General features: G+C 55.6%; 10 protein-coding genes across 10 annotated transcripts; 6 read left to right on the top strand and 4 right to left on the bottom strand.

Annotated features, from left to right (window-relative positions):
• The first annotated feature begins 505 nt into the window (after positions 1–505).
• Positions 506–2,595, top strand: F5144DRAFT_405185 (uncharacterized protein). The gene is made up of 2 exons (XM_066784882.1): positions 506–822; positions 886–2,595. The coding sequence occupies exons 1-2, from the start codon at positions 621–623 to the stop codon at positions 2,514–2,516; spliced, it is 1,833 nt and encodes a 610-aa protein (XP_066638405.1). The 5' UTR covers positions 506–620; the 3' UTR covers positions 2,517–2,595.
• A 340-nt stretch (positions 2,596–2,935) lies between these two features.
• F5144DRAFT_405147 (Scd6-like Sm domain-containing protein) lies at positions 2,936–5,462 on the top strand. Its single transcript, XM_066784881.1, has 4 exons — positions 2,936–3,199; positions 3,270–3,305; positions 3,367–3,610; positions 3,816–5,462. Exons 1-4 carry the CDS (start codon positions 3,183–3,185, stop codon positions 5,307–5,309), a joined length of 1,791 nt encoding a protein of 596 aa, XP_066638404.1. The 5' UTR covers positions 2,936–3,182; the 3' UTR covers positions 5,310–5,462.
• Positions 5,463–7,025: 1,563 nt separating this feature from the next.
• F5144DRAFT_500125 (AEX-3 domain-containing protein) lies at positions 7,026–9,916 on the bottom strand (the record flags this gene model as incomplete). Its single annotated transcript, XM_066786364.1, has 5 exons — positions 7,026–7,744; positions 7,799–8,261; positions 8,315–8,551; positions 8,608–9,627; positions 9,692–9,916. The coding sequence occupies 5 exons, from the start codon at positions 9,914–9,916 to the stop codon at positions 7,026–7,028; spliced, it is 2,664 nt and encodes an 887-aa protein (XP_066638403.1).
• A 3,056-nt stretch (positions 9,917–12,972) lies between these two features.
• F5144DRAFT_587733 (6-O-methylguanine DNA methyltransferase) lies at positions 12,973–14,122 on the top strand. Its single transcript, XM_066789861.1, has 2 exons — positions 12,973–13,578; positions 13,698–14,122. Exons 1-2 carry the CDS (start codon positions 13,286–13,288, stop codon positions 13,876–13,878), a joined length of 474 nt encoding a protein of 157 aa, XP_066638402.1. The 5' UTR covers positions 12,973–13,285; the 3' UTR covers positions 13,879–14,122.
• Positions 14,123–16,399, bottom strand: F5144DRAFT_634038 (uncharacterized protein). The gene is made up of 4 exons (XM_066792563.1): positions 15,956–16,399; positions 15,874–15,901; positions 15,299–15,815; positions 14,123–15,240 (listed from the first exon to the last, which is right to left on the bottom strand). Exons 1-4 carry the CDS (start codon positions 16,141–16,143, stop codon positions 14,594–14,596), a joined length of 1,380 nt encoding a protein of 459 aa, XP_066638401.1. The 5' UTR covers positions 16,144–16,399; the 3' UTR covers positions 14,123–14,593.
• A 1,177-nt stretch (positions 16,400–17,576) lies between these two features.
• F5144DRAFT_587723 (Prefoldin subunit-domain-containing protein) lies at positions 17,577–18,547 on the top strand. Its single transcript, XM_066789860.1, has 4 exons — positions 17,577–17,705; positions 17,763–17,894; positions 17,951–18,018; positions 18,076–18,547. Exons 1-4 carry the CDS (start codon positions 17,688–17,690, stop codon positions 18,266–18,268), a joined length of 411 nt encoding a protein of 136 aa, XP_066638400.1. The 5' UTR covers positions 17,577–17,687; the 3' UTR covers positions 18,269–18,547.
• Positions 18,548–20,017: 1,470 nt separating this feature from the next.
• On the top strand, positions 20,018–20,842 carry F5144DRAFT_587721 (DASH complex subunit Dad1-domain-containing protein). The gene is made up of 3 exons (XM_066789859.1): positions 20,018–20,245; positions 20,373–20,435; positions 20,514–20,842. The coding sequence occupies exons 1-3, from the start codon at positions 20,147–20,149 to the stop codon at positions 20,667–20,669; spliced, it is 318 nt and encodes a 105-aa protein (XP_066638399.1). The 5' UTR covers positions 20,018–20,146; the 3' UTR covers positions 20,670–20,842.
• Positions 20,843–21,470: 628 nt separating this feature from the next.
• On the bottom strand, positions 21,471–22,407 carry F5144DRAFT_500000 (P-loop containing nucleoside triphosphate hydrolase protein; the record flags this gene model as incomplete). Its single annotated transcript, XM_066786356.1, has 3 exons — positions 21,471–21,935; positions 22,002–22,205; positions 22,303–22,407. 3 exons carry the CDS (start codon positions 22,405–22,407, stop codon positions 21,471–21,473), a joined length of 774 nt encoding a protein of 257 aa, XP_066638398.1.
• An 848-nt stretch (positions 22,408–23,255) lies between these two features.
• F5144DRAFT_404914 (BTB/POZ protein) lies at positions 23,256–24,275 on the top strand. The gene is made up of 3 exons (XM_066784879.1): positions 23,256–23,293; positions 23,505–23,761; positions 23,994–24,275. The coding sequence occupies exons 2-3, from the start codon at positions 23,607–23,609 to the stop codon at positions 24,154–24,156; spliced, it is 318 nt and encodes a 105-aa protein (XP_066638397.1). The 5' UTR covers positions 23,256–23,293; positions 23,505–23,606; the 3' UTR covers positions 24,157–24,275.
• A 299-nt stretch (positions 24,276–24,574) lies between these two features.
• Positions 24,575–26,522, bottom strand: F5144DRAFT_552268 (lariat debranching enzyme, C-terminal domain-containing protein; the record flags this gene model as incomplete). Its single annotated transcript, XM_066787729.1, has 3 exons — positions 24,575–24,599; positions 24,806–26,412; positions 26,469–26,522. The coding sequence occupies 3 exons, from the start codon at positions 26,520–26,522 to the stop codon at positions 24,575–24,577; spliced, it is 1,686 nt and encodes a 561-aa protein (XP_066638396.1).
• Between the last annotated feature and the right edge of the window lie 37 nt (positions 26,523–26,559).

Below are 26,559 nucleotides of genomic sequence, written 5' to 3'. Positions count from 1 at the left end.
TGTTCCCAACTAACGCGCTAACCGCCTTTGGATTGGTATTCCGCCTCCTTCTATCCTCGAGTCTCTCTCCCAAAACACCAAATATTCCCGAATCAGTTTCCAAGTTCTGGATCATACATATGTGCTCCCTCAGTGTACAAATCTCAATACATACCGTGGTTTTTACAAGCAGAAATGAAAACCGTCAACACGATCTGTCTTTGTGCACTTTCCCATTTTCCCCTCAAACAGCATCTCCCTGCGTAGAAGCGCTGGCTGTACTTCGTACTGGCCGGTCTTCTGTTTTGTATGCACAGCAGGAATGTCCCTCTCGAAACGGCCGAGGCAAAAGTTGGGTGCTATTAATGGGTTGCGGCTGTCACCTAAAATCCCTGCGTGGCGGTCACTAGTTCGGCTCGCAATCGGAGCATGATGCAGCTAGGCGCTGTTCTAGCCCATCGATAGCGAGTGAGCCTCGAGAGGCTGAAAGGAACCCCTGCATCCGCTCCCACAAACGCACTCTAAATGCTGGCGAGGCTCCCCCCTCACCCGGCCCGCTCCCTCCTTTCCGCGGGACAGCGTAGCTTTTTTCTTTTCCATCATTATCCTCAACCGTGAGAGATGGGACAGGCTCACCTGTCATGGCGGGTCAGAAGCATGATGACAGCCGCGTGACACGATGGTGGTGTGTGCTAGGACTGGTACTGAGTTGGTTTGTTGGAATCGGCGCTCTCCTCGCGGGTGGGATATGTGTCTATCTGGAAGCGCGGGACGGAAATGCTGCCCACTTCGATCTCGTACATACCTGGAAGGAGGTTCTGCCTCTAGGACTCAATATCTTCGGTATGGCTTTTCGATTAGTCGATTTCTTTCTGCTCTGTGCCACTAACCCCCGTCTCTGCTTAGTGACGCTGCTCAACGACAGCATGGGTTACATCCATTCCTGCTCCCTCCGCTGGTCCTTACAACGAGAAGGCAAACTCGACTTCAACTCAAACCTGCGTCTGCTCACCTCGCCGAAGCACAGTCGCCCCAACGGCATGATACCAAACGCCGTTTACCTCATCGGCATTGTTCTCTCGTACGGTTCAACGTCGCTTATTTTTCTAAGCTTGAATCCGGAACTGGCGCGGCTGCTGGGCAAAGACTACGATAGCGATGACATTGACAGCGTCCACATCAACCCCGTTGCGCTCTTTACCCTGGGCGCTGGGTTCCTGCTACAAGCCATCATCACAAACTGGGCGCTAGTCGAGACGAACATACCGACTTGGAGCTCCAACCCTCTCGACGTCGCCCGGGTGTGTACCGTTGACGAACACGACGGCCATCGGGTCGAGCCACGAATTGGGCGGTGCATGATGAGCGTTCATCTGGCAAAAGAGGACGCGAGGTGGTGCAAGCCGAGGCCAAAACAGGGGCCCATGATCACGGCGCACTCTCATGTCAGGCGGATCCTGATCCTCCTATGGATACTTCCGATACTAAGCGGTATCTGGGGCAGCGGCGTCTACGGCTACCTCCTCAAAGGCAGCCAAAATGGTGTTTTCGGAAGGTCCTGGTCACTGCTCCCCGTATTCACGGGCAGTACGGATTCCAACTGCAGCACCCATCAATGTACGGACGGTACGTCGGTCGTCAACGTTGGCTGGACTGCTAGTGGAGCGGCCGGTGTTGTTGGCGCCGTCTTTCTCATCATGGCCTTCCAATCTGTCGTCACACTCTCGCTGCATTGCGCAGAACTGATCGTCAATTTGTCCCGAGACGAGAAAGTATACCGCAAGCTTCTCGGGTTGAGGGGTACTAACGGCCATCACAACTCGGTCCTCGCGGCCTTCATTTCGTGGCAGACACTGTTCTTGTTCGCCCTCAAGGCGGGTGTTCACTGGATGTTTGGTCTTGCCACCAACTTGCAGTTCCAGCTCGGCGTCAACATGCACCCACCACAAATCTTCTACTTCTCCGCCTTCTGCCTCGCAGCCGCCATTTTTGGATTGCTCCTTTCCGTGTGGCGGCCTGCGGGCTACCTTCCTGCCGCGTACGGCCATATCCAAACCATCGCCGACGTCGTCGATGAGTGGGCCGACTCTGGCGCCATGTTTTGGGGCGAGAAAAAGGCTGGCAACCCCGGGTACACCGGCACAAGCACCCACCGGCTTAAGCAACCAGACGAGAGGATGTGGTACGGCGGCCAGCACGAACACCGGTCGTCACAGATCCGGGATAGTGCGGTACCCACAGAGCTGTATAACCTCGCCCCATCGAATGCCACGCCGCCGATACAACCCTTCTTCTACCCAACGGCACCTCCGCCCTACCCTCCTGCCGCCCCACCGTATATGCAGCACAACTCGTACTCCCAGTGGGCCCAGCAAGCGCACCAGCAAGCGCACCAGCAAGCGCACCAGCAAGCGCAGAATCGGCCGAGCCATCACAGCCTGAACAGCGCCTACTCGGGAATGTCGGGGTACTCATACCACTCGAATTACAGTGCCCAGAGCACTCAGCCATTTCTTGGGAATCAGAGGGCTTGGTAACTGTGATTATCATTTGTAGGTTATTCTTTTGGTGTTTGGGAAGAAAAGGTAGGGAGTATCGCATGGACCGGTGTCGGCTGCTTTTAGGACCACATTAACATCCTAATAACATCCCTTAATTGAACACACGTCATAAAAACCAAGTATCTACCCACCCTCTAGCCCCTAAAAAAGCTGACCTCGAGAGGGAGTAAGAAATGAAGAAAAGAGAGAAAGAAGTAAATGGAATCTGTGTGAGAAAGGGGGAAAGAAAAAAAGAAAAAGAAGAGGTAAAAGAGACCAAGTGAATGAATGAGTAACCAAAAGGGCAAGTGCTAAATGTGGTGGGGCAGGATTTGGCCAAGAGAAGCGAGTGCACGGACTATTTATTGACAGGCGAGAATGGGGGAGGCTGAAGAAGCTGCTGAATTTTCGTGGTTGTGCATCCATTTCCACCCCTCGCTTCCCTTTTTCAACCTTCAAGAAGCACAAAACCACCACAAACCATGATGCGCTACTCAAGGACCAAAACCATTTCCTAATCAACCTTTTTCTTCGAGGAGGCATCGTCGACTTTTCTTTCTCATTTTTTTTTCACCTTCGATTCCAGCGCGCCAATTTCCATCCATCATTGGGCGGCGTTTGGTGTAGCACGTTGCATTTCGTCACTGCCATTTTCACATCAAGATGTCCGAATTTATCGGGTTCGTGTGCCTGCCGGTCGACGCGTGCATTATCAACCCAGCGACCCACTAACTGTTTGTCATGCTATAGCGCCAGAATATCTTTGATTTCCCGGAGCGATATTCGGTAGGTGCCAATCCCGCTGTTCCTCTGTTTCCCAGCTGCCTTGCTAACAAGCTGTGACTAGCTATTCCGGTACACTCCACAGCATCAACTCAGATGACTCGACCGTCTCGCTCGAAAATGTGAGGTCGTTCGGCACCGAACACCGGAAAACAGACCCCGAGGAGTTTGTTCCGGCCTCGGAGCAGCTCTACGAGTACATTGTCTTCCGTGGCACAGATGTCAAGGACTTGAGGATCGAAGAAGGCCCGGCGCCTGCCAAAGAGGAAAATCCCCCCGCTGTACCGAATGACCCAGCGATCCTCGGTGTGAGTACAATCCTGCCCGTCCATTGCATTCCTAGCCCGGCCCTTTCATGATGAACTATTTCGGATGTAAAATTTTACTTGTCTGAAAAGCGCAAACAAACAATGTTGAGATTTCCGTTGCCTTCCTTCTGATCAATGGCCACAAAACCAATCCTCATTCCAAATCCTCAATTCTGGGTGGAGTTGCTAACAAACCCCGCTCAAGGCTCGTCCTCGGCCCGCCAATGCAGCTCCTGGCCCGGCTGGTCCTCCTGGACCTCAAGGCCCCCAGGGGCCCCAAGGTCCAATTGGCCATCCCGGTGCTCAGAACCAGCAAGGTCCTCCGCCTGGTCCGCCTGGTCCGCCAGGCTTCGGCTACTTCCCGCCACACATGGCAGGCTGGGGCCGTGCCGGTGGGCCGGGTCCCGGTCCCGGCCCTGGCCCGTTCGGTGGCATGCCGTACCCGCCTCCGGGGTGGTTCCCGCCTGGGCAAGAATTCCCCCCTATGGGGCATGGCCCGTGGAACCCCTATGGCTTCCAACCCGGCCCGGGCGGCCCCCCTGGTGCTCCCGGTGCTCCCGGTGCTCAAGGCGCTCCAGGTGCTCCAGGTGGACCAGGCGGACCGGGTGCGCCCGGCGCTCCTGGACAAGGCCGGCAGTCGGCAAACCAGCCCCCCAATGACCAAGGTCCGACACAAAAGCCGGCGCCCATTGGGCCCGCCGCCGATAGGAAGCCTGCGACCCCTTCTCAGCAAGCTGGGCCCCCGTCTGAGCCCAAGGCTATGGCCCAGGCAGCTAAGCAGCCGACCGCTGCAGCTGCGCCCCCGCCGCCAGTGGAGTCGAAACCAACAGTTGAGGAAGTGAAGGCGACCGCTGCGTCGCTTTCCAATAACGCTACGGCCCCTACAGGCCAAAATGTGTCCATTCCAACCGGGCCGAAGAGCAGCCGTCCCACCCAGATTCTGCCTGCAGTTCCTCTCCCGGCTGCTCTTACTGCCAAAGCTGCTCAGGCTCAAGCTCCTAAACAGGCCCCTGGCCACACCAGTGCGGCGGCGGCGGCGGCGGCTCTGAGAGATGCCACTCAGGCTGCCAAAGATGCCGTGGCAGTTGCCATGGCGCAGCTTGACGCCCCTACCGCTACACCCCAGCAGCAGCAGCCGGAGTCCAATGGCATTAGCAACCTCAGTAAGAAGGTGGAAGAAATGAGGATCAATGCCGCCCGCACAGGTCAGAACAATCGGGGTGGTCGTGGTCGAGGCCCTCGCCCCACCAAAGTTGAGGTCCCTGACTCGGACTTTGACTTTGCGTCATCGAACGCCAAATTCAACAAGCAAGACGTCGTCAAGGAGGCCGTTGCAGGGTCACCTCTTACCGAGGCTGCGTCGTTTACAGAGGGTGCCGTTCCCGAGGCGGCGCCCGACGCGTCGGCTCCGGTCGAGGCGGCATACAACAAGTCGAGGTCATTCTTCGACAACATCTCGAGCGAGATGAAGGACCGGGAGAATGCGACGCAGAGGCTAGGCGGGGCTCAATGGCGCGGCGAGGAGACGCGCAAGAACATGGAGACCTTCGGCCAGGGTAGCGTTGATGGAGGTCACCGTGGTTTCCGCGGTGGGCGTGGCCGTGGCCGTGGGGGTCGTGGTCGGGGCTACCGGGGCGGACGTGGCGGTAATGGCGGCTTCCGCCCGCACCAGCAGCCCCAGACGGCGGCCCCCCAGTGATCTCGATTTACATCTTGACACATACACCGCAACCCGCCTGATCTGGCACACGCCGACATTTTATGTATGACTAGTCATCAACTGGATTTGGGGCTCGCCTTTTTTTTCTTTCTTTTATTGGCGGTGGCGGCATCAAGCTCCCAGTATTGTTTTGTTTTCTGGGTGGGGAGTTGGGAGAGGCACGACGCTACGAACCGAGAAATCATGCCACCATGGCTTTCTTTGACGATGGGCGAATCTGGGTTTCTCTGCACTGCTTCGCATGATCTGGGGCGGCACAGGGGCGGCACCGAACGGACGGAGCAATTACGGGGCGCATGGACATGCACATATTGCTGTTGGCCTGGACAGGGTGAATTCGACTGGTTTACAAGGACATGCACCCATGGGTGGCAACGGGGTTTGAGCCACGATGCCTGGGTTAACCAGCCCGCCGTTGTGCGTGGCAGCCGGCAGGGAGGATGGTCTTGAGACCGGTTTGGGCATCATGCATGGGACAATCACGATAAATACAAAAAATATTTTCCGATGGACATCTTGCTTTATGAGGTGATAACGTGTCTGACGCTGTCCGTTGCTTCTTTCATGCACCTAACTGTGCTAACCTGATTATCACGAACTAGTTACCTATCTATCACTGACTAGTGCCTAAAAGAAAAAGAAAAGAAAAGAAAGGGGGCTGAAGAAGGACCTCTCTTTGCACTTGACGTGTTTGCATGAGGGTCTAAGGAAAGGTCCAGAAGCTCATCGGGTGATCTCCGAATCTGAAGCAGGCGACAGTAAACTACTCAAGAAAAGAAACACCTCTTGGCTAGGTAGGTAGTTATTTGTCATCCGTGGCAGAGGAACCAGCATAGCGAGTCATGTTTGTTAGATAGTGACCAACAACAAGACAACTACTTGGTATGAAGTTCTTTTTCAACTTCCATACTCGCTCGCCCAGCTAGTAGTCATAAACACCATTACTACATCTCCACCCCCCCCTATCCATTCTATTGTCATTGTAGATGTTAGATATTAGAAAAGAATTCCCTTCCCTCTGGGATCTTCAAGAAAGCAGGATATTAGGACATGTAATTATGTGTTTTGCAACATAACCACACCCACCCATCCATACACACACAAGCACAAGATCACATAGTCATGAAATAATGGAAAGGTGAACCGAACCATGTCGAGTCAAGAAGCTCCATACACCAAAATGAGAAGCTTCATACCCCAAAACAAAAAGCTAACCAAACGACCAGGGAAAATTATTACTCAGCTCCAGCAAACACAGAAGACAAGCAACAACAACACTCAACGTTAGGTACCTTCAACTAAAAAGGAGATAGATATCGCGTTAGGGCAGGCAAGCAAGCAAGCCGCAAGGGAAAACCCTGTGGGAAAAAAAAGTGTGTCTGTCCATCGCCCCCCCATGAAGCAAGAAAAAAGAGACGAACGACCTGGATGAATAAATCCGCTCCCCCAGGAAAGTGGTATAAACGAAACAGAAGTTACAAAATCCCCCCACACACACAAGAGTGAGAGACACACACATACACCACTACAACAAAGATCCTAACACAATAAAAAAAATAAAAACCACTCCCACTCCGCTTGCTAAACTTGCTTGCCTCCTAATTTTCTTCTTTTAGCTGGCCTAACTTCGTCCCGTAACTACCGAACTGACCTGCTAACCGAACCAAACCGAACCGCAACTTAGGTACTCCAACCCTAGCGCGAGCCGCCAAGGGCCGAGATGCGAGCGCCCGAGGGCCGGTGAATCAGGCTCTCCGCATGCTTACCCACGACTCCCTGTTCCGTCGGGGGCGCGGGGATGGGGTTGCCCTCGTCGGCGTCGCGGGCGACGCGCTCGTCGGCGGTGAGGTCATCGACGTCCTCGTCGTCCTCGAGAATCTTCGTGGGGATGTCGTGGTGTCCGTGTCCGTGCCCGAGGTGGTGGAGGAGGTACTGCTGTGAGGTTCGCTCAGGGGTCGTGGCCGTCGTGCTTGCGAAAGACATGCTAGTGCTGCTACGGTTGGGAATGAGATCCGGTGTGGGTGGGATGCTAGAGATCCGGCCGCTGTTGGGCCGGAGGAGAGTGACGCTGCTGCTATCGTCACCGACATCGGACGTGGCCGTCGAGGTGGATGTGGTGTTACCGTCATCGCTTTGTGCGACTGAGAGAGAACTCCCTCTCCTGCTTTTTGACAAGTCCCGAGCCCTGGAAGCCGACGATTGCGGCCTCCCGAGCTCGGCATCTTGTGCGAGTTGCAGGCCCTCGACTGCGGCCTGGCATTGTTCCGAGATATTGCGGATGATGTGGGCGATGGCGTCCGTCTTGTCCTTCAGGTGACGATCGGCGACATCGATGAAGGTCTGTGTGGAGACCCGCCTGCTGGCGAGAGCGAGGTTCTTGATGAAGCGGGCGTCGTTCTCCTCCACACCTTCTCCTATAGTGCTGTCAGCCACATCCATATTCAATGCCACGGGGTAGAGTGTCCTACGCTCGGCGATGGCGGCAGCCTCGACCTCTTCCTGGGCGGCAAATCCGGCCTCGATCTCTGCGGCAAGCTCGTCTGGAGATGTTAGTGTCTTGACGAGGTGCTCCATGTGATGGTGCTGGCCCGAAATCAAACTGCGCAGGTGGAGCACGACGCGGCGGGCTTCGTCGCGTTGGCGGACGATCGTCACGTTGGTATGCTGCAGGGCATTGAGCTCCTTCCTGTTCCTCTTGCGCTCCCTCTCGAGCTCTTCTGCGATCTCCTGCTGAAGAACAAGGGCTTCGAGGGCATCGTCGCGCTGCTTTTCGGTGCCTCCGAGACGGACCGAGAGCCTGGCGGAATCGTCCTTCTGTTGGTCGAGGAGGGTAGCCAGGCGGCGATTCTCGCGTTTGTGGCCCTCGATCTTGACCTTGAGGTCCTGGGTTTCCTTCGTAAGGGTGTCGGCAAAGGCTTGGAACTTGAGGAACTGTGTCTCTGTCAGCGAACTTGTCCCCGGCCTCGTTTTCATTTTGCACTTACCTGCTGCTTCCAGCTCTCCAGCTCCTCGTTGAGGTAGTTGTTGCGCTTAGTAACCTTGCTGAGCTCTGTGTCCAGCCGACCCTTGAGGTTGATAAAATCCTGCCAAGCCTCGAGAGCGTCACGCGAGTACTGGTTCCGCTCGCGAACGATCTCGTTAAGATGCCTCATCGAGACCTTGGTCATCAGGGGCTTCTTAACAGACCCGCCAAAGACAGCCTTAAGCCCGGTGTTGCGGCCCTACATAACATTGTTAGCGTCAAACCCAACCACTCGCGCCATCCTTTATGACCTACCATCTTCTCGCAAACATGGTCCATGACGGACATGACTGCATCCTGGTTCCACCACTCGGGATCCTGAATCGACTCGACCTCGCCTCGCATGACAATGATCTGGCCAGCAGGAACCAGCTTTCCTCCACCATAAGCCGAGCGAAGATGCGGGGGCACACCGGACGGCGTGACGTCGCCATTCAACGCCTGGGTGAGTCTCGTCACGAACTTGTTGCGCTGGCCAAGCTGGAGAGCCGTCGGCGGATTCGAGGTGAGGACGAAGTTGCGGTCGAGGTCGATTACCAGAGCATCGCTGGGCGCCGTGAACAGCGACCTACACTCGGCTGTGATACCCAAAATGTACGGGCCAGGCTCCTCGACGAGGTCCTTGGCGTGACGCGCATGCACCACAGGCACGTAGAGGCCGCTCCACTCGTAGACACGGACGCAAAGCCGGACCGACTCGGCGGCCATGGTCAGCATCGCGGGGTAGTGGCTGACGAAGATAATGCGGCGGGTGGGGGAGATGGCCGCCTCGATAACGCCAACGATGTTGGGGACGGACAGGCAGCAGAACAACGGCCACATGGCGAAGTTCTGGAAGCCGGTCGACAAAGCCGGGAACTGGTAGCAGAGCGCATAGTCCTTCATGTCGATGCGCACCAGATCGTTCAGACGCGGCGCGGGGAAGCTCAGGATCCGGGACACCTCCTCGGCGTGGAAAAGGTTAGTAGCCTTGTTCCAGTGAATCCACATGCCGCGAAGATAATCGCCCAGAAGGTTGTAAAGCGGGTAGCGAGAAAGGAAAGACAAGCAGTAAGGAATCCAATATTGCTCTTCCTGGTTGTCGTAGAAGTCGGGCTCCGTCCGCTTCCTGAGTTCGCGGATGGTCTCGGCCCGCTTCTCATCGGCGCGCGACCAAACGCGCAGGCAGATACCGTAGAGGGTGTGGGACGAGTCTTGTTGGAGAACGAAAGCATGGTGAACGCAGTGCGGCTGGCTGCGTCCGGTGCAGATCTCGACGTCGTGGGGGAAGCATGCCTATGGGTGGTTAGTTAGTCAATGGTTTCTGTGACGCAGGTGGGGAGTTCTTGGGGTAGCCTACCCTCATCGCGGAGTGAAGAGCCCTCGCGATATCATTGTCCTGCTCCAACCTCGGGCTGCTCCCTAGAATCTCGGGAAGCCAGAACTGGGGAACGGCGCCCTTCATGTGCCCAATTTTCCCTTGTACGGGTGTCGGGGCCTTGACCCATTGCGAAGGCTCTCGGCCGACGCCGCAGACCATGTAGGCATGCGTGAGTGTCTTGGGTGTGGCTTGCTGAGACTTCATGTTGAGCGTTGACGGAATTGGCTGTGTAATGCGCGAATGGAGGGATGAGGTCCGGCTGGGAATTATGAGATTGCTGTCGGCCTCGCGGGTTACAGGGCGAGCATCGCGGTCACCGGTTCGCGGGCGAGTAAAAGAAGCGTGGGCGCTCAGTGAAGGCGGCATCTTGGCTTTGTGGGTGCCACCTGACAACTGACGAGCTTGCTGATCGGATGACTCTCGTTAAACGGTTGGAGACCGCTGGTGGTGGCTGGAGGGTCGAGAGCGACGACTGGTCTGATGTCGGACCCGTTCGTTAAAAGATAGGTCGGCGAGCTGCAGCGATGATCGGCCGCTTCGTCAGGGAAACAGGCACCGGGCGTGTTTCTTTGTTTCAACCCGAGGAAGACGAAGAAAATGAAGCACGATGACTGCACTGTTGGAATTGCAAGCACTGAGGGGCCTGCGCGAACAGGGTGTGCCTCACGATAACCTGAGACAAACCAACGGCGCCAGGTGAGAGGGAGAGACCAGGCTCGACAGACTCGCTGTTGATGCTCTCTCGGTGCTACCCACGCGCTGCCGGGTTGTCCCTAGGAGGAGAGGGACGAGCACGAAATTGGGCGAGAGCTTCCTTCGGTCGTTCACAAAAGGCAGATCGAGGAGGAAGAAGGCTCGGATATGAGTGAAGGACCGAGCGCCGTGGAGGGAGGCCAGAGCAGCGGAAATGCAGGTGGCCCAGGCGTTGGTGGCCAGGACTGAATTTGGGATGTGATGAGAAAGCAAGAGCAAATGAGGGCACTTGAAGTGCGCCGCGCTCAGTGGGATGGATTCGCCAATTCGCTGCAAGGTCCAGAAGCAAAAGGCAGGCTGCAGCTGCAGGTCCATCTGCAGCCAAGCAGTTTTGGGCAATTGTGGCCGGCCACTTGCGAGCTGGGAAATAAGGTGGAGGCGCTAAACCACGCTCAGTCGGTAGGGGTTTCCTCGTCAGGGGCAGAGCAAGGGACGAGAACAAGGGGTCCCTCGCGCCAAGACAGTGAGCTCTCTCGGGTACACTGTACCTTGGCCTCGGAATCATAGTTGTGGGGGTTCGCTTTGAACTCAGAAGAAATCGTGGGAATTCCCGAAGTGAGCCCACAAATACAAGTCTCTGGTACATGAGTTAGGGCCCCGCTCCTTCCTCAAACACGCAACCCGGAAGCTTTCCAGGTTGCTTCACCTCCCTTCCACGAACCATTCGGAATTCGTGGGATTGTTTCCTGTGGACCAGTCAGGGTGTCTGCCCTCCAAACAGAGTTCTGCTCGTGCATTGGATGCAGCCACTGGTTATTCTTTTTGACAGGTCTATGATATGTTGTCGCGGGTCACCGCATGCGTGTTTCTCGGGCTGCTTCAGCTATTGGATTGGATAGGGACAGGATAAACAGCACACAAGCAAGTTGGAACCCGGAATTTGCGGTTTTTACAGCGTTACAACGGGATACCTCCCGAATGCGACGGTAGCTCACGAGGTGGGATTGCATTTGGCCGACCAACCTCAGGGGCATGGTTGAAAGGCGCGACTTCGTGATGCTCCCCTTGCACAACGCCACGCCTCTGAGAAACAAACGGCCTCTCTCCCGCTCCGTTGAGCCGATCTGTCGGGTCAAGCGAGGGCAGCCCCAGGCTTCGTCCGAGCTTCTCTTTTGTTCACCGTTATTTTGTCTCAGAGAAGACGAGAGAGAGAGACGGCTTTCCCATCCTCTCAGGAAACAATCCGAGCAAGCAGCGCACAGGCATTGCGGTGTGGAGTCGCGTTTGACGAGCCCCGGCCACAATGTCCCAAACGGGGATTGGTGAAGAGGGATCGGCACCCAGCAGCAAGGCCCTCGCCCAGCCGGCGGTGTCAAACGGATTTTCTACAGAACATTGGTTTTCTTTTCCTTCTTCTCCCCGCTGTGGAAAGGGGAAGAACATGGAAGCCAAAATTCTCAGGACGGATGCGAGATTTCACCAGGCAAGGATCCCCCACCGCTTGTTAAACCTGGTTCAGGGTCCTAGGGGCTCACCTGTGAAGCTGAGAGGAGAGAGACTGTAAATCTATGGGCTGCGGACGTGGACGTACGAGGTTTACTACACTATATTTGAAGCCCTCGGCCGCATAAACAGAAGGTTTATCGAGGTGAAACACGCCGACTCCAACAGTCCATCGCGGGAGATGTGACGGCTGTCGTTTGTTGCAGGCCCCCAAGCTGCCCGCATGGCTCGCATGGGCCCTCTTCTCCCGCTTCTTCTTGCGGAGGAACCGCACTCCGCTGTGGAGACCCTCCCCAAACTGCACGCGGATTCTTTTCTCTTCATCGATTGGTCAATCGGTCGATTAACACACAGAAAAGCTCATGGACTCCGGGATGCCTGTGCAGATGCATGCAATGGCATCTGATCGATGAACTTCTGTTCGCTCAACCACGTGTCACAGAACGCTTGCAACCTGCAGTGCAGTCTGCGGTAGCAGAGCCGGTTCCACAGCAAGGCCAATTCAAGTCCAAGGACACCTCAACCGCTAGTGTCATGTTGCGCCAACAGTGACATAGTTATTCGAGGAAAAGGAAAAACAGGCAAAGTGTGTCTCACCTAATGGATGGGGCCCGGCATAACTCACGTTAGACGGGCATACTATCAACAAGGGGACCGCTGGCGCTGATCAGCAAACAGCGGCCAGCCATGCAAGTCATCAATGCATCACAACCCTGATCTACTGTGTAGATGGATCCTTTGCATTTGTGTGTGTTGCGATGGATCATTCCTTCCATTTGGTAAGGTAAGAGACAACGATTGGACTTGAAGTTCCTGGTGAATCGCTCTAAGTTGAGCGCGGGAACCCATCATCTCATGGTTTCGACCGGCAAGGGAAAGCCTCTTTTGGGTCAGGAGCGGTAACCAACAGCAAGTTCACTTAACTAACCATGAACAGGGAAGCTGGGAGCCCCAACGTGCTCATGCGCCCATGAATAGTTATCGTGTTTATGGATGCGGGCGTTGTGCTTGCGAGCAGCTTCCAATGGTATTACGACACACGAGATGGTCAAAAATGCCACTGTCAGTAACGACCGTCTCGTCGTCGAGTGGGATCATTAGTTAAATGAACCGATGTGTGGTCACGTGACATCGCACCACTCACGCGCCTCGATTACGCCCCCTCTCTGTCGTTGCGCGCGCCCTTGTTCTGACATCAACCGCGTGTGATAATGAATTTTTGCCCCCGCGATACAACCATACCCATTGTGTCTTCTCGAAAAATCACCGCGACATCATTCGCAACCGTATCTCTGCTTATCACCGTGCCTGAACTCCAAACCCAAGACATCCTCAAGTCGCAACGTCTCGACACGCATCCCAAAGAACAAAGAAACCATGACAACCACCACAGTAACCAAACGCACCACAACCAAAATAACCACCACCGCCACCACCACCACCAAACCCTCCAGAACCATGCCCCCCACCAAAGCCAGCCTCCCCCTCCCACCACCCCTCCTCTCCTCAGCGCGGGGCACCCCCTTCGAGCGGGCCGTATGGCAGCTCACCTACCAGATCCCCGCGGGCTCCTTCAGCACCTACGCGCTGCTCGCAGCCCATCTCAAATCCTCGCCGCGCGCCGTCGGCAACGCGCTGCGGCGCAACCCCTTTGCGCCCGAGATCCCCTGGTACGTCACACACCCCTCCCCTACCACCCGTCTCCCCCGCGCCTACCACCTATCTCCCCTCCTTCCTCTCCAAGGTGCACACACAGACACAAAGGCTATCACTAATCCCCCACAAAAAGCCACCGCGTCATAGCCACGGGCGGCACACTGGGCGGGTTCAAGGGCAAGATTGCGCGGCGCGATGGGGAAGGCATCACGCTGGCCGAGAAGCGGACGCTGCTCCGGCGGGAGGGCGTCAAGCTGGAGGGGGACGGGGAGAAGCTGAAGGTGTTGGGGACTGCGTTTAGGGGGTTTGTTTGAACCTCCTTTGGTTTTTCCTCTTGGTTTGTGGGGTTAAGGTTGCGGGTTCGTGTTCCTCCTGTGCGTGAGGTGAGGTATGATACTTGTGATGTTCGCTTACGGTTGGTGGAGGGATGGGGATAGGCGTTGGGTTTTTACTTATTTGAGAGTTGGATGTGGTTGGGTTAGCTTGGGCGTGGTTATTTTACCTTGCTTATAGCTTCGGTTAAGAAGAAATACAAAATATGTTGGGGGTCGTAATCCAAGGGCACATCATCATTCCACCATCACAAAACCCAAAGTGAGCCACGACATTGTCAATTGGCTCCGTATGATACACCCCATATCCCCGGCTGACCCGCGCATCAGACCTCCTCGCCAAACCGCCCTTGCATCCCGAACGCCAGCAAATCTCGTCTCATTTTGTCTCGGTTGATTCCCAAGTCATATGCCCCCCTCCCTTAATGCTCCGGGACAGCCGCCGCCCTCAAAATAGGCAAGACCGAGCCCATGATTCCCCTAATGTTACATACAATGGTAGCTTTCTACCACCTCCATGTGGCCTAAAAGCAACGAAAATTTCATGTGATAAAAAGCATATGCGCTTTTAGAACGCCAGTGATGAGTGCAGTGACGAAACCCGCCGACAAACCAGATGCTAGACAAGATCAAGCGAGAAATTCCATTCTGCGTGCGCGCAGATCACTCCGAAAACGGCGGATAAGTACCCCGATTACTAGGCCTCGATACTACCACCACGGCGGGCGCGCTGGGGCATGCCACCGCGCGGGCCACCACGACCGCGGCCACGACCCTCGCCACGGTAGCCCCCGCGGCCACGACCCTCCCCACGGTAACCGCCACGGCTGCGGTAATTACCGCCGCCCTCCCGCTGGCCGCGGTTGCGGCCCGGTACGGACTGGAAGCCATCGTCTGCCGGAGCGGCGGGAGCGGCTTCGGTCTCCGGGTGATCATCAGCCCAGGATTGAGAGGGCGCGGCAGACGTGGCGGCAGGGCCGGTCTCCGTCTCGCTAGCCTCGCGGGAAATCTTGACGTCCACCCACTCCTGAGAAGTGGACAACTCGTTGCCCGTATCCCACTGGCTCTCCCCGGCCGCATTTGCTGCCTCGTCGGCAACCTCGGCGTTGCTAGGGGGGGCGCTGGGCGCAGCGCTGCTCGAGGACGCTTCCGCCGCATGGCCGTTGGTCAGCGCGGTGGCGGAACCCTCGTCGACTTCCGTCAGGCCGGCATTAGCGACTGTTGGGTCGGTTTCGGGTTCCTGCTTAGATTCGACAGCAGCCTCGGGGTCGGCCGACTGCTGGGCAGTCTCGCTCTGCGTGTACGGAGCGGCGAGGGCAATCGCAGCCTTCTTGACCTGGGCGACTAGGAAAAGTTAGTGACTCGTTGCGCCAAGAGCAATAAAAGGTCCGAATCTACTTACAGGTCGTCTGCAGCGCATCGCCGGACGTACTCCGCGTCTGCTCATCCGCGCCCTGCACCAGCTTCAGCATGGTGGCGACGGCATTCTCGTCGCCCGAGTAGATGTGCAGCAGGACACCCTCGAGCGCCATGCTCTCGTCAGACGAGCTGTCGGCATCCTCCGTACGGCGGGCCGCAGCAAGGCGGAGGAACTGAGAGAGCGTAAGAAGGTTGGCACGAAGAGTTGCGTTAGCATCCGCCTCCGCCTTCGCTGTGAGCTCAGCAATGGTGTCCGCCTTCGTCTTCTCAAACTTCTCCGTCAAAGCCTTTTCTTGTTCCGCGAGACGAACCCGGTGTTCCTGGTCAATCTTCTTGTGTTGCGCAAGCTGCTCCTCGAACTGGAACAGCTGGGCCTGGAGCGCAGGCTTCTTGAGGTGGGCAGCCTTCTGGTCGGCGTTTATGATCTTCAAGGTGATGAGCTCGTCGAGCGACTTGTTCCTGTGCTCAGCGATAATGGCATCGACTTTCGCGGTGTTGGTCTGAACGGTCACGTTGTTAGTGATGACCGGCGCCGACACCCAACCACGCCCAACTTACGATTTTCTTCGTAACATTCCGAATAGACCTTGAAAATCGGTTAGCCACACAAATACACGCTAACCATGTGTAACCGGCTTACTTCTGCAGCTCGCGAATATAGGCGTTGTCCGAATCATTTTGGGACTCGCTGGCGGCGATGGAGCCGGCGACCTCGGGGGTTGAGGCAGCAGGTGCGGGGGACTCGGTGCGCTCCGCCTTTGCCTTCTTCTTCCTGGCCGACTTGGACTCAGTCGGAGCCGGGGGGTTCTGAATATCGGAAGCTGCCATGTTTTTGTTTTGTAGGAAAAGTTGAGCGCAAAGTGGTTTACGCTCTGTTTTGATCGTTGTTTTCGAGTGATCGACCGGATTTCTTTGGCTCGCTCGAGACGACGGGGTTCCGAGATCAGGAGTACAGAGAACGCTGATAACAAAATCTAATTGTCAGGGTTAAGGGTAGAATTGAATCAGTCGACGGTGGAAAGATGGAAATTCTGTCGGTTGAGAGTGTAGATACGAAGGAGGTTGGTTGGGAAATTTTTGGGGTGCCTGAAGATGCTTCCTCCCACCACACCGGCGGCCTAAACGCGGTGCCACCGAGAAGCAAGCTTGCCCCACAGCGATTGGCCACAATTTCAGGTAACAGTGTGTGAACCTCAGCTAGAACGGAACAGAAACAGCCGGAACAAACACTGGCAGTGCACGGAATTTGCTCTAGATGATTTACAAAGGCATCTGGTATGGGAACAGAGGGCCGAGCCTCGTCTCCGTTATTCGTTTGCCTCCACAAAATTCTAAAATAGCATCCACAGATGTTTCCCGTTTGCATTATCGCAGTTATCGAGGTCACCTCTCCCACACCTGAATCTTGGTGGTGTCGCGTGCCCCCGCTAAACTCGATCGGTCCCCACATTCATCGGGGAGCTGCGGGGCCGAATGCCTGCCCTGCGGCACCAGGGCAGCTTCCATCATCCAAACAAACCCCACCCCAGTTAGTTAGTGAGCTGGCTTGTTGTTTGCGGCTAGTGCTATTATTTTGCGTTTAACTTCATCATCTTCCCGTTATTCCAACCATTTCATCCCCTAAACTTGGCAAGCGAGTCCTAAACCATGGAGAGCGTGTGAGTTGTGCTTTTGCCAACGGACACTGTGCAGAAATCAGAGCAAGACTTTGCTTACCACTGTGGCCTTCTTCACACTCCTGGCTGTGATGCCTCTCTCTCCGCCTTGCTTGGCTTCAATCGCGGCCTCTTTCATGAGTCTAGAACGTTGTCAGCCGGCAGGACGTCAGTCGCACATATATTGATGTTCTCCTACGTTTGCATAAAGAGCATATAATCCAGAAACATCTAGTTCCTTTGCGTTAGAACCTCTCCTGACGCGTTTGGGGTTGGGGTTATGAGTACCATGACATCCGCATTCTTGCTCACGTTGCAATTCGAGTGAGCTTTCACAATCTTCTTCACCGTCGCCCGAGGGTATAATTTCTGACCAGCCATCTTGCTTGTTCTGGAATAAGAGAGACGGCTTGATGTACAACGAAGAAACAAGAACTCGAATGGTTGGGTATCGGAGCCGTTCCCTGACAGTCTGCCGTTTGTTGACTTGGGAGCTTGCCACGCCCAATCGGAGAATGGCCAAAACTCGCGTTGGGATGGTCTGTGCACCCATCAATACAAAAGGGTTAGGGTTGGTCCTCGATTGCCAGAGCTTCGAAATGCCCCGCCAAAGTTTGGTGGAGCTTCAACCCCCAAATGCCCGAACCCCAAGTTCAGCGCCCGTTGAAGAGACAATCACATTCCGGTTTTCCCTAGCCCGACAGAAATTAAGACAAGATGATGAGCCGGCGGATGGTAAGATCAAGCCTCTGCCCCAACGACCAGAATCACAGCTAACAGCGCGCTGCGTAGTTAACGAAGGAGGAGGAGGATGCCATGGGCGACGAGGTTGAGGTTCGCCGAGAGGACCAAGACAAGATCAACAAATTTAGCCGCCTCCACCAGCACGAGCTCTCAATAGAAGAGGAGTTGAAGACAAAGAATGTGGGCACAGGTGGAAAAGTCCAGCCCGGCTAGAGCATAGCTAACTCCCGACACAGAAGGAGAAGGAAGAGCTGGACGACATCACGAGCGAGCTGGAGCTTGCCGATGAGGACGATACCGTACCGTGAGTTTTACCGATATCGACAACTACAAAGCAGAACTTGGGCTGAACCGCTGGCAGATACAAAATCGGGGACGCATTCTTCCACCTCCCTCTCCCACAAGCTCAGGAAATGCTCGAACACTCGACGGTGAGGTTGGATGAAGAGATTGGGGAACTCGAGGAGAAAATGGGCACTATCCGGGAAGAAATGACGCAGCTAAAGGTGGAACTGTACGCAAGGTTTGGGAAGACTATCAATCTCGAAACATGATTAATGACAGAAATCGGATTTTGAGATTTTAATCGCCCTTGTGATCTGAGTTGCGGGGCTTGGGCAGGGTACGGAGGTCATAAATCACCTCGAAGCCCGGGGGGGTACGGCTTTGCCGCCCGGCCCGGATAACATGCATTGTCTGTTCCCAGGCAAGTTCATCTAGGCGGTCATCAAGCGTCGCGCACCGCTGGCCCGGGTTTGCGTCAAGCCAGGCATAGTAGTTCCTCAGGTTGTCTAATCCGATGTGGACATAGGTATCGCGGAGGGCGTTCTCTATCTCTCGCTCTTGCACGCATCGCTCGCAGTCGCGGCCGAATGCAAACACACGACCCATCGGGCCGTCCTTCTACGATTCAAGATCAGACCAGCTTGTGAAAGTGGCATACGGTGGTAAATACACGGCGGGAGGTTCAAACTGCCGAATTCTTTCTGCCACGTACTTCCCGGCAAAGGGTGGACGACAAAAGAGGCATGTAGCATGTGGCTGAACCTAACGGGTTGTATTGGTCTAATTCTGTAGGAACCCGTTACGGCTAGCATCTCTTGAACTCCCCGGCGTTCCCTCCTTTTGGGGATTGACACCAAGTCCCGCGCACACCCGGATGATTGTCAATTTCTCGCGGAGGGTTCCCTCCTTCCAAACCGACAGGGCATGCTGGATTTGGTCCGCCTCGGCCTCTTTTTCCTCGGTTAGCGTTTCACGTCCCCGGGGGCACTTCAGTCGCCAAGAGTGGCGGGAAACGCACCGTTGAGGTTATTGATCTTTTGGGGCGCGTTGCCCAAGGGATTTGGGTCAAGCCACCAGAAAATCGGGGCGAGTTCGTGGGTGGGCCACTGGGGCAGCCCGGACATCCATTTCCTCACCTCGAGGTTGATCTTCATAAGCGAGGCGCGGCCCATTAGCGGAGAGGAGGGCTAGGGGGTTTTTGGGATGGGCATACATGATTCTTTCCCGGCGGACGGTCTCTTGCCGCGCTGCGTCTCCGTTGGCATCCATGACGGTGAGCCAGCGACGAGGGTTGTGTGAAGGGGGCTGGCGGTCTGAAGGACGGCGTCGCGCGAGAAGGACGGTTGGGGGGAGGCTGGGTGATGGAAGAGATGATGGACCGAGGGTAGACAGCATACCTGGGGGGCTTTTATGTTTTATGCCCCCAAACGTCTGATGTTCACCCCCAATGCTCGGATGTTCTTACGACGATGATTTCATACTTTGGGCTTGCCACTCAGATCTCTCGTGATATGACACTGAGTTGGACGAATGGACCTGGTCCGGGTTGGCGAGATGTACGACTAGCTGTTTGGGTACTGACAAGGTCGTCTTACAATTTTACGCTATCTCTCAGACGACTGTCACTCGACTAATGGAGGTTAGCCGACTGCACTGACATGGAGACTGGAAAAAAATTTGATCCGAAAGCTGCGCATAGCTATGATCTGATCAAAAACGCCCCAGAGACAAGTCTGTACTATTATTAGATGATATATATATCTTCTGCTCTCGTCCCCTTCACCATGGCTCTACTAACTCGAAGCAGACTCTGATCGCCGGTCCCAAAAAGAAGCACTATTCTTCTCCCTCCATATTATCTAACCTCTAGCCCTTTCCTAAAGCTAACCACCTCACCCCCCAAACCACATGGCCAGCCAGACGAAGAAAAGGGGCCGTTGCCGTAGCAACAGCATAAATATCCCAGGGTTAGGGTCACCATCCTCCACCTTACAGATCGGCGGCCCCACCATCCCATCCCGCAGCATCATCATCACCAGATCTAGAGCTCACCCACTATAACCCATCAACGTCACGTCACGCCACGGTGTCTCACTTGAATTAAGACGGCCGGCCCCTAACCTCCCCAAAAAAAACTCAGGCAAAACATGGCCTCGCAACAGCAACGCTCGGCGTCGGTGGCCGGCACCAGAGAAAAGACCTACTTTGAGCAGCAGAGGGAGGAGTTGGTGGGGGAAATTGCCATGGTGAGTGAGCAACCATTTTCAGGCAGGCAGCCAGCTAGCCAGCCAATACAGCATCGAAAATGAGGAAGGGTGCCCAAATTCCGAGTGCGGTTACTGACGCGCGGCGTGTGTGGGGCCCAACGAGCAGAGCTTCGAGCATGTACTCGCCAACATCAACAAGCTGAACCGGTCTCTCGAGGCCGTCATTGCTGTGAGTTGAGACGGGGTGTGGGGTGAGATTTTCTGCGATGGCATGATGATTGTCTGACAGAGGTGTGACACTACCTAGGTGGGCAACGAGTTCTCCTCGGTCGAGGCGCTGTGGTCGCAGTTCGAGAACGTCATGGCCAAGGAAGAGCCTGAGGAGAGCGGCGCCGCAAAGTCGGAGGATCGGGGAGAGGGCCAGGAAGAAGCGGATCGCGTAAAGGTCGAGGGAAGCGAGTGAGGTGAGAGAGGCGGGGTGGCGGATTGGTCTGTATTTGGGATGGGACGGCGAGAGTGAAGCCATCCGGGGCAGAGACGACATTTTAGTTAGTGATACCCAATTCATTCATTCAGTTGCTGAGTCGGGACATGGTTGTCAATTCACAGTGCATAGAGACCGGGTGTGGATGTTTGGTTCTTATATTCCATAGCCCTGCCCCTAATCAACAAACAAGAAGACGGGAAATCCTTTGCCGCGCCAACACAATGCTCTCCTATCCCGACCCTGTACTCCATCCTCAAGAGTGCGAGTACAGTCGGGCTCAAAGAAGCTTCGCCTGCAAAGAGGTCAGCAAGCTCCCATTCCCGTCCGTCCACCCATCCATCCGTCCATTCCTCATGGGTATCGATCCCTTCTAAAACCCTATAACAGTTTCACGAAGAGAAGGTATACTCCAGTAATACATCAGTTTCCAGTATCCATAGCCAACCCGTCGACATCATCCATCATCCTCCTTCCACCGCCCCGCTCCACTCTCAAAGAAGAAAAATATGACAGCAGTAAACAGAGAGTAATAAAAAGAAATCCCGAAAGTCAGTCGCTTGCTTTGCATGCCTTGCCGTTGCCATCGGTAAGGTTGTGACAGAAAGGGAAAAAAAAAAGGGAAAACGAGGTGCCGGAAAAACGAGGAATCAGAAAAGAAATGAACAGCAGCGCATGTCGTGTCGGCATCATGCATGCAGTTAGTAAAGGTCGTCAGCACTCCTCGCCCTTGGAGCCATCTCTACCTGCTTCCTCCCCTCCCCGGGTGCCTCCACCTCCTTACACCAGCGCGCACTTTCTCTTCTTCTTCTTAACAACCGGAATTTGCACGCCGTCGCTCCCAAATGTTATCCCACCGCCACTGCTTCCATGCCCGTTCTTACTCCCGCCACCAAGCCCATTGAGATTCGTACTGCCTCTTCTCCCAATTCCGATTCCACTACCCGTGGGGGACATGGGCCCAGCGGCGGCAGCCTCGGCCTCGAGCACCTTGCGGTCGTTGGCTACGACTGTCAGGATGGCGCGCTCGAAGATCTCCTCGACTCCCTTCATCTCCTTGCTGCTACACTCCATGTACTGAGCGCCCATCTTCTTGGCGACTGCTAGTCCCTGGTCCGCCGTCACCGGCGTAAGACCCTGCGTCTTGAGCATGTCGATGCAGGTCTTCTTGTGACGCAGGTCGGACTTGAGCCCGACAAGAATCAGAGGGGTATAGGGGCAAAAGTGCAGAACTTCGGGGTACCACTGCAAAAAAAAAATGAACATTAGTTTTCAATGTCGGGGCGTGGTTGAATGAAGATGAAGACGTACCTTGTCCATTACGTTCTCTAGCGAGTTCGGGCAGTCAATGGCGAAGCACACAAAAATCAGGTCGGTTTCGGGGTAAGAGAGCGGGCGTAGTCGGTCGTATTCCTCTTGTCCGGCGGTATCCCAGAGCGCAAGTTCTACGGTCTTGCCGGTGGGAGGGTGTGTTGGGTAGGTGATGTAGTTTTCGAAGACCGTGGGTACGTATTTCTGTCAAGGTGAGTCAGTATTCTGAAAGGCCTACTATGTAAGGTTTGGGCAAAAAAAAGGTAGACTCGGTGTGCTACCGATTATTGCATATACGCACCTCTGGAAAGTATCCTTGGCTGTAGCTGATAAGCAAACAAGTCTTGCCGCAGCCGCCGTCGCCGACCACGACGATCTTCTTAGAGTACGCTGGCCCCTCGGTCATGGCAGTACCCGAGGATTCCCGACCGGTCGAGGTGCTCATCATTGTGCTAACGGTCCCGTCACTTGACCTGGTGCCGCGTGTGTCCCGCCGTTGCGAGTCAGGCCTCCGCGAGGCGTTGCTGTCTGCTCTCTCGTGTATGTAGGTCGAGTTGCGGTATTGGTAAGACGCCATAGTTTGGGCGGCGGTTGGTTGTGTCGGGTTGTTTTAGCCGTGGAATGTTGGGACAAGCCACTGATGTTAGAGGCGCTAATTGCCTGCTTTGTTGAGCAAAAGAAACCTCAAAAGGAAATGCACCTAATTGCAATGCAAAAAATGCTGGTTTCGTCTGCCCCGCCCCGCCCGGATGAGGTGTCGGTTTTCTGAAATATCGAATCAATCCCGAGTGTGATGATGCGAAGATGATGCAGGTTGTTGACTCGAGGGTTTTTTTCTGCGGGTGATGCGTTGGTCAACAAGGGATCGCCGATGTGGGCGACAAGAGGGCGGAAGCTGCGACCTGCGGGAAGTAAACGGTTGGCCGAGCAACCATTCATTGGGCCTTCCTTGCGGTCGGTTTGATGACACAACCGCGGGGCTAAAATTGGCAGGGGTCCCACCGCAGCTTAAGCCAGAAACTGAAAGCAAGTGCATACCGCTCATGCACTCCGCCAGTTTCTGATGGTTTAGCTTCTCGTCTGTTTTCCCCTGCACATGAGGTATGTGAGACTGTTTCTGCCCGTTTTGATGCTACAATGTTCAACCTTCATTTTTTGGGCTTCGTTAGGCTCTCTCTACTCTGGGCAGGCAATCACCGACAAGCGCCAGCCCTACGACGCCAGGTCACTGCCACAATCTCTCCAAACCCCGCTGTGGAGTTTTTTTTCAGCTGCCTTGTTTGCAGTGGCTAGTGCGTTTTTGGGCCTTGCTCACTCGGTAGGCAGTTAAATTGGGGCCATCATTTCCGCTTCCTTTTCCAACCCAAGTTCTTTCAACGTGTTTGGCGCGTTTGCGAGGTCCAAGGAAAACGTCCTCCCACCACCAAATCCAAGAATCCAAAACTTGCGGCGAGCTCCGTCCTCAGATGACGAAAGCTTAAACCTGCAGCTAATACGGTTCAGGCAGGGTTGCGTTGGGCGTTTCGTTCGCCGCCAGGACGATTTGCAGAATTTTCAAGTGAAGTTTCTTCCATCACCCCGCGTTCTCCCAGAACGAACCCAGGGATGTCGGACAGCAAGTACATCACGCTCATCTCGGGCGATGGCTTTGAGTTTGTCGTCCTCCGCGAGGCCGCCCTCGTCAGCCCGACCATCAAAGGCATGCTACGGGGCCCCTTCATCGAGGCGCAAACTGGTCGTTGCACCTTTCCCGAGTTCAGGTAGGTCACATTCTGTCTATGGCCTTCCTCCCTTCACCTGTCACTGCAATGATGACAACGGCACTGCTGTGTTCTCGCCAATGGACCGCTTGCCCTGGCAATGATAAATTCATCGACAGGACGAGCCCGGACTGAATGGGCGTCATCTACACTTGATCTGACCGCACAGCTTCGCTCCCGCCATCTCGTCGCTCCCGGAGGTCACCGAGGGCAAATGCTAACCGGGTTTCAGCGCCATTGTACTCGAAAAAGTGGTTGACTATTTCCACTACTGGCACCGCAACCAGGACAAAGAGGACGTGCCCGACATGGAAATTCCCGTCGAGATGTGCCTGGAGCTGCTGATGGCGGCCAACTATTTCAACCTTGACGCTAGGCCCACGCCGAGAGAGTAAATGGGTAGCCAACCTGTCTTTTCATCAATGGCGTTGGTATGGTACGGTACCTAATGGTTCGGCGTTCCGGGAAACAACAGGCATCATAATGGCATAGCACGGCACCAAGGTGGTTGGTCATTTGAGGTTGAGGCTAGCAAAGTCCCTTGATTGAACAAAGCGCTGTTGGCGTTCCATGGCGCGCCTTGTGTGCTGCAGCATCGCATCGTCTTCGTGCTTGCAACACCATCTTAGCATATGCGTCTGGCCTCTGTTTCTCCCGTGGGCCCGACGTCTAAAATAGATGGAAGATGGACACCGTCCTCAACGATCTGCTTGGCTCATACCATCCGTTGGGTTCATGCTTTATTAGAGAGGATATATCACAGCAGAGAAAACAAACAAATTCATTCCATTGTCTCAACCATGCCTTGTCAACCTAAATCTCATATTTTGCCTTGCAACTGTGACTTAAAAACAAATAACGATTGGCACCCATTGCACCCCCTTCAATGACAATCTTCAATGACAATACATGATAATAATCACACAAGATATCAATCAACCTCTTCCGCGACCCCTGCCACCCCATCCTCTCCCACCACCACCACCACCACCTCGACCACCCCTCCCCCCTCTACCCCCTCTACCACCCCCCCTCCTCCCATACCCACCACGTCCTCCACCCCGCCCACGACCCCCCCCAAACTCCGCCGGCGGCGGCCCCATCTCGCGCCTAATCTTCCTCTCCGTCTCGCTCGCATCCCAATAATTCGTCACATCCAGCAGCTCACAGAACGCGACCGTCTGCGGGCTGGTCCACTCGAGGGGTTGCTCATCCACCACCTCCGGGTCGACGCCGGGGCGGTGGGCGGGGGCGGTGACGGCAAAGTTGTCGGGCACGTCCAGGCGGCCCGGCGCGACGATGTGCTCGTCCACCCAGGCGCGCTGCTCGTCGATGATGGCGCGGTAGTGCGCCTCGCCCTCGTCCGGCGGGGTGGTGGATGTGCGGTCGCCGATTTTGATGAGGGGGTGGAAGGTGCGCAGGATGGAGAGCCATTCGGGGTCGTATTGGAGGCGGAGTTTGGCTTCTTCCCCTGTTGTTGGGCGGGGGGTGTCGGTGGGAATTTCCATGAGTTGGAGGAATTTGCGGCCGGGGAGGCATTTGTCGAGCGCGAGGAAGCGGGTGGTGGTGTTGGTGATGGTCTCGGGCACGGGTTGGCCTGGGGTGGGGCGCGCGGCGGCGATGCGCGCGGGTTTGGCGAAGGCCGCGGGGAGCTGCGAGCGGAGGGCTTCGGTTTCGTCGGTGGTCTCTCCGGTGGCGGGCTCGGTGGCCGTGTCCCCGGCAGTGTCACCAATGGTGTCCTCGGCAGCGTCCCCGGCGGCGCCCCCCGTGGCGGGTTGTGGTTTGGATTCATCCTGGGGTTCGGCAACCTTTGCTGCCGCCGCTGTTATCCCGGGGAAGTCGTCGCCGTAGTCCAAGTCGAGGTCGATTTCGTCAGGGTTGGCATCCAAAATTGGCCTGGGCGGTGCTGGTTGGGGCTCTTCCTCATCCTCCTGCTGCTGCTGCTGCTGCCCTGGCGGGTCGAATTCCTTGATAGCCGCAAATTTGCAGTGCAGATGCGCCGAGAACCAGAAGTGCGGACGCAACCTGTCCAGGACATACTCGGCAGCTGGATTCCCCAAGGAACCATCACGCGACTCGCGCTCAAAGTCAGGCTTCATCTGGAACAAGCGCTTCTGGTTGCCGTGCTTCTCGATCGCCCGTGGCCAGTCGTGGCTAATACCGATATCTACTTGGGTGCGCAGCTGCAGCAGCTTGCGCACGTCGATTTCGCGCACGTGGTAGAAGCTCTTGACATCGTCGGCGTTGAAGGGTAGCCGCTCGTGATGTTGCTTTCTGTAGTCGAAGCCCTTCCAGATGCCGCTCATGCCGGCGATACGGAGCGGGCCCAGGCGGAGCACGTTGGCCGCGCCCATGTAGTAGATGTTGGGGGCTACCCAGCCGCCATAGTAGAGCTCCCAAAGATGGGACGACGCCTCGTGGTTGCCAGCCACAAAGATAGTCAGGTAGGGAGCCGTGCGAGAGCCGCTATAATACTCGTGGAAGTCGGCGAGTTCACGGTACTTTGCTGGCACAGACATGGCGTTGAGGTCAGCGGCGTTGCGGACGGCCTGGAAGTCGCCACCGATGATGAGCAGGTCGACGCCATCCCACTCGCGCTCCTTGCATGACCTGTCGACAGCCTCATAAATGGCATTTAGAGTGCCGTGTCCCTGGGTGCAGTTAGCAAACAGTCACGAATCACTGTCAGGAGGAGGAGTATGCATACGCAGCCCTCAACCGCGATGCGGACGCTGTTGGTCTCAAGCGTACCGCTTGACATGTTGAGCCGGGAATGTGACTTTGAGCTGGTCTTTTTG

This window comes from Chaetomium tenue (assembly GCF_020726465.1).
Source record: "Chaetomium tenue strain MPI-SDFR-AT-0079 chromosome Unknown F5144scaffold_8, whole genome shotgun sequence".
NCBI classification, from domain to species: Eukaryota; Fungi; Ascomycota; class Sordariomycetes; order Sordariales; family Chaetomiaceae; genus Chaetomium; species Chaetomium tenue.
This window is presented reverse-complemented; position numbering and strand designations above follow the sequence as displayed.